Raw genomic sequence first — 6,000 nt, forward strand, 5'->3', positions numbered from 1 at the left:
AAAACAAAACCCAACTGAACAATCCTTCGAAGAAGACCAAAGTATTAGACATATTTTATTTTAAAAGAAGAAAAACACACTTCCTTCTGAGTACTGGTGAGAATTTGTAAGTGGAACTGGACTTGGGTTTTCTATGTAGTTTGTTCCCTCACTATCTCCCGTCAGTCACTTGATTCCAACTGGGAACAAGGCCCATTCCCCTCTACCTGTAACCCAGCATCGCCTAAAAGAAGAAGGATCCATGACCCTGGTAGGGGAGGTGGCACAAGGTCATGGTCATAGTTCCCACTGTCTGCAGATCAGAATTCATCTCATTCTCATACCTTCTCTTATTGGTGCTCCGGGGACAAGTGAAAGCTGATCCTGAGAGCTGCTCAGCGTACAGATTGTAGGGGCAGACTTGAGGATTATTCTAAAACCAAAAGAGGCAATAAACAATGTCATTCAAATCCAAAAAGCATCCCCCTAAACCTTTCCACCAACCAATTCAGTGGGGGAATCCTTCCTGAATGGGGAGACTCTGGGCCACTGCACATGACCACCCCAAGTCATTAATATTTCTTTTAATACCTTTTTATGTAAATGTCCCCCTGATTATAAAAGTAATATATGCTTATTGTAGAAAATTTATTAAATATGAAATCTGAAATCACCCATTATCTCACCAATCAGAAATAACCAATGTTAATCTGTAAGTGTATTTCTTTTCATTCTTATCCTCCAAAAATGAGGATCTTCTGATACCTGTAAATGTAATAATCAGGACTTGCTTTTATTTTTTTTAAGGAAATAATATATCAAAAGCATTTGTGTGTGTGTGTGCGCGCCATGAAATATTCTCCAAAAAGTTTTGAGAGAATTTTGTTTACTGTAGTTTTGCAATTATAACCAACACTGGTACAAACGTCTTTGTACATATATTTCTAAAATAACTTATTTTCTCATCATTGTCATATCTTCTGCTGTTCAAAGGAACTAGAAGAAAAGACCCCTACCCCTGGATGTTGGGGTTTCTCCTGGAAATCCTACAGCTAATTTTACTAATTTGAGTTGGGTACTTTGCCATAGGTAATCACCACCAGTCCCCAGTTGAATTTTTGTATTGCCATTGTTCTATATTCCATTTTTCCTAATAACTTGTGAAGCTCCCAAACAGTTTAATCTGCTAGATTAGAAGAACTTTGTTGGGTGGAGGCCTTTTGGCCTGAGGGCTGGTCATCCAAGCCCATGAGTTAGTATTCTCTAAGAATTTTATTCACTCATACCTGTCCTTCAGGCAGGGAACCTGGACAGCGAGGGTCCTCTGAAGCACATTCATTCCCAAATCCAGAAATGTACTGCATGTAACAAAGACATAAATGCCACCATTATTGGGATATAAAGAACATTTTTCCCAACACTGACTGACTACAAAGGTAAGAATTTCTGCATGGTCACATGTTTGAGTATGATGTTCCAGACACAATATCTTTGCTATGTCTTGACATGAAAATCATTTAGGAAAGACTATGTATTTTGTATAAATTTTAAAGACTTCTATTTAATCAATACCCTTAGTGGTACTTGGTTAATTATGGGCTTATTTTTGTTTATCTCATCTCAAGAATAAGCTCTTTAATTCTAGTTCCATCTGGAAGTTCTTGAGAGGAAAATGGTTCAAGTCCAGATTAGAAGGATCTTGCTGGGCCTAGATTGCAATCTCCCTAAGCTTGGGAATCCATTCTCCCTCCATATCCTAGAAAAAAAAAAAAGAAACTGGGAAAATGTATGTGCATCTAAAATCACAGCAAAATCTTTGCCAGAAAGCTCTCTCCAAACTAGCCTTGCTGCAGGCAGAAACCTACGTTATCTGGCTCATCTATGCAGTACATGTATATTTATACTTATATCTGTGAGGATATGTGAAAATGAAGTTGAAAGGTAGGGGTGGCTTTCAGGAGATGTCTTAGCCCATAATCTTTTCACAATGGCACAATGGTGCCTATTGTGATTGACATCTCTTAACTTTATACCCAGAAGGGAAAAGTTTAAGAGATTTCTCAATAAGGCAGATCATGGGGGATCCCTTGAAATTTACCTTCCCCCACCCCATGGTAAATACTGCCTTATTGGTCATAGTTAGTAAATGTCAATAAATATTGATTCCCAAAGCCATAGAGAGTGAAACTAAACCAAGTTTACTAGAATGACTGAAGTCACAAGCCTCTTGTAAAATGAGTCCACAGCTGACATGGCACATGCTATTCTACCAGCTGTAAGAACCATGGTGGCTCTATACAGGAAAGTAACAGCTCTACCTTGCCCTTTGGATGTACTACAATTCCATTATCCTCCTAAAACAGCTTTTGTTTCTATGGAACTTTATTTTCAAAATGCCTGCAGCATTTATGGTCCTCTGGGCAATCTGATGAAGAAACAACAGATTTGTAGCATTTTGGCTCATTACTGCCACCATCCAAGACCTGAGATTGACTCTTGCAGTATTTAACACACCTGTGAGTTTTGTCACAGGTCTGTCACTGGTTTCCTTGTTCTGTTATAAATTTCACAAAAGCTGGGACGATGGCAGTCTTGTTCTCTATGTACCCTGTGCCCTGAACCATGGAAGGTATTCAGTAGCTGTCTGTGGATTGATTTAGTTTTTCATTTATAGCCAGCTTCTACTATGAGTGCATGTAGGGTCTGCTAAGTGGGGTTAGAGCCTCCTTTGCTCTAACTTAAACACCAATTGATTTTAGTTCAGGATAAGCAGAGTGCAGCCTCACTGGGTGAGTGAAATGCCACCATCTGAGCACATTTCTTTAGAAGATATAAGAAGGATGGATGTGGGTGGAGGGTAGGCCCTCCAGAGTTCTTGGCAGCTCGGGGAAGGATGAGCTAGATGTAACACGCCTGGATGTGTGAGCGATGATCAGGCCAACAGTGTCTATATTTAGAAGGAATATTGAATGTGAAATGTTATGACCTAGAAAGCAATGAAAGTGAAATTATTCTTTTGCTTTCAGATACAGTTTTTGGGGTGGGGGTGCTGAAGATTGAACCCGGCATCACATATGTCAAGCATGTGCTCTACCACTGAATTATGTCTCCAGCCTCCGCAAATTTTTTGTATATTTGAAAATTCATCATCACACAAAAACCCCACCAAGTTATAATCAGATTTGTTCCCAGCAGCACTGTGCTGTTTGGAATGGTATTTTGGAGGAAAGTGGCAGAGATCATCCAACATTTTCATTCTCTACAGTGAGGCTGGCCAGAGACTCCCACCTAGAAGACCCTTACCCTAATTAAGCAGAAACCCCTACTATATTTGTAATATATAAGTTCCTCTTCAGAACACTTTCTATCAGCAAAAACTTCTGTATGCAGAAGGGTATAGGGGTCGGTAGTTTTCTCATTTTTGGCAAATGCACGGTTTACAGGAAAAAAAAAAAAGCTCGTGAAACCTGTCTGCAGGATAGAACAAAACACGCTCATTATATGAACCTCCCAGCACCCCCCACTACTGGGTATAAAGTTCTAAGAATTTCTGTACACATTGTTCAGAAGAAGAATTCTTAGGCAAGAGCCACCTCTGATGAACCCTGCAGTCAATAAACCTGTTTCCTGAAAATTCCTCAGGTGTCCAGCCTCTTTGTCTACTTCAATAGAATACAGTTTTCTTTTCTCAAAATGAACCCCATGCTCACCATCAACAAGGATTGAATTTGAGTTGCTGAGAATCGGTAATGACCCCAAATTATCTTCAATTCTGTGAAATGGAATTTTTGCCCAGCTTGTAACTGAAGCCACTGAGTATGACAGTGCCTTCTCTTTGTTCAGCTGCTACATTGTTTCTCTCTGCAAGGAGAAAGGAAGGTTCCAGAGCTGCCCAGTACAGCTGAGCTTTCTGGCAGGCATGAGTGGATTTACTTATTAACCTTTCCCATTCTTTGCAACTGTTGGCCTCAGAACAGAGGTTATATGTGTGTTCGGAACAAGGAAAAAGAGAGTTAGTGTATGTGATTCTGAAGCATTTGATTCAGGCTGTGCTTTAGAAAATAGAAAAGAAAGCAGAAAGAATAGCTGGTGGTTTGGAAGGGAGCCCCCCCTGTGCTGAGACAGGTGTGAGTTCTGAATCCCTTTCTCCAGCTTAGCTGCAGTGCATTGGCTCAAGAGGAGGTGGAAATTGCTGAGTCACTATTGACTCCTTTGGTTTTCTTAATCCTCTGAGAGCAAAGTTACCGATGAGTTTATTAGAGCTTTAAAATGCCATCTCCCTCACTGCTGAAAGCTTCTGAATTGGGGAAACTGCACTTTGCAGCTGCTTTCTCAAGGCTCTGAGCTCAAGGACAGAATCTGAACTCTGCTTTTATCAGCCCTGAAAATCCAAGCATTCAACTCCAGCTGGTTCAGTGATTATGTAAAAATTACCTTATAGGAAAATGTAGCAAAATAAAAATCTGACATTAAGCAAATGTGTTTGTATGTTTGCTTCATTTCAGATTTCAGAATAATTTGATTCAACATAAAAATATGATTTTCTTTCCAAGAGAATTTTATGCACATTTTCTAACTAAAGAATAAATTACTAAGCTCCATGTGACTTCAGTACCTTCAGTTCTTTGGCAGCTCACTAGTATACAGCTTTTTAATTTTCACCTGGTCCCCAGGATATGATTTACTTGTCAGAATAATTTTATGAGGTGCTTTCTTCTGAGTCAGATTCTAAGTACTACCTAATGGGACTAGCAAATGGTATACCTCACTTCCTTTTACTGGTCATGAAGTAAAGTGAGAGAAATCAGGGTAAAGACGGAACTACTATTACCCTTTTTACCTATGCAAAGAAGGAATCTGGTATTTCTGGCTAACATTAATTGTTAGGTCAACTTGCAGATATTGCTGTAGGTTGAGTAATGGACCTGAAATGTCTTAATCTCTGGAATTTAAGAGTATTACATTATGTAGTGAAAGAGAATTTTGCAGATATGACTAAGTAAAGGATCTTGGAATGGGGCAAATTCCTGTTTATTTGGGTGCACCCTAAATGTAATCATAAATATCATTTTGAAACAGAGAAAGGGGGAGATTTGATTGCAAAAGAGGAAAAGATGATCTAAGTAGAGATCTGAGCAATGAACTTTGAAGAGAGAGGAAGTGGCCACAAACCAAGGTATGGAAGCTGGAAGCTGATGGGACCAGGGAAACAGATTCTTGTGTAGAGTTTCCAAAAGAAAACTTCCAAGTTGACACCTTGACTTTAGTCCAGTGCAACTAATTTCAGACTTTTTAAGGCAGGAATATAGGGTTAAAGTTTAAGCTGGTTGTGCATGCCTGTAATCCCAGTGGCTCAAGAGGCTGAAGCAGGAGGATTGCAAATTCTAAGCCAGCCTCAGCAATGTAGTGAAGCCCTAAGTAACTTAGTGAGACCCATCTCCAAATTAAAAAATAAAACTAAAAAGGGCTGGAGATATGACTCAGTAAGTAGTTAAGTGCCTCCAGAGGTAGGCAATCAATCTCTGGTTTAAAAAAAAAAATTAAACTGGTGTTAGGAAGGGACTATATGCTTTATGCTTAAGATGAATAGGAAAAAGCCTCCCAACTACATTGGTTGTTTAAAATAAATAACAAGAAAATATCAAACTCATGCAAGCAGATCTGACCACAAGCCCTTGACTGAAAGTAACCAGGAACCTCATTTAAATGCATTTCCATATTAAAGACATGCTCAGGAGGGAGACCTAGCACAATTTTAGACACAATTTTGACCATGTGCCAAATGGTGCAGTCACAGTAAGAGATTGCAATATAATCATGAATATTGTTATGTAACCTACAAATATGCAAATTCCTGATCCACAACTATATAAATGTTGTTTGCCTTTTGACTTTCTTGCCATTCTATCTATGGAATAGTCACTGCTGCCTGGCTACTCTGCTTATGAGGCTGCCACCTTTCTATATTAATCAATGCAATAAATGATCCTTTCTAACCCTCTCTTTATTAGCCATGTTTGA

The 6,000-nt window shown here is 39.1% G+C and overlaps 1 protein-coding gene across 1 annotated transcript in view; it reads right to left on the reverse strand.

Annotated features, from left to right (window-relative positions):
* The window catches only part of HGD (homogentisate 1,2-dioxygenase), a gene marked incomplete at its 3' end in the record, with an annotated part of 41,106 nt that extends 37,320 nt beyond the window's left edge, over positions 1-3,786 (reverse strand). Inside the window, exons 1-3 of the mRNA XM_081301811.1 lie at positions 3,690-3,786; positions 1,266-1,337; positions 324-412 (exon numbers count right to left, since the gene is read on the reverse strand). Of these exons, the coding sequence (XP_081157937.1) occupies positions 324-412; positions 1,266-1,337; positions 3,690-3,692 (164 nt within the window). The 5' untranslated portion in view covers positions 3,693-3,786. The remainder of the gene's footprint in view (positions 1-323; positions 413-1,265; positions 1,338-3,689) is intronic.
* Positions 3,787-6,000: the final 2,214 nt, after the last annotated feature.

The sequence above is a fragment of the Spermophilus citellus genome (genome assembly GCF_964194105.1).
Source record: "Spermophilus citellus genome assembly, chromosome: 7".
NCBI lineage: Eukaryota > Metazoa > Chordata > Mammalia > Rodentia > Sciuridae > Spermophilus > Spermophilus citellus.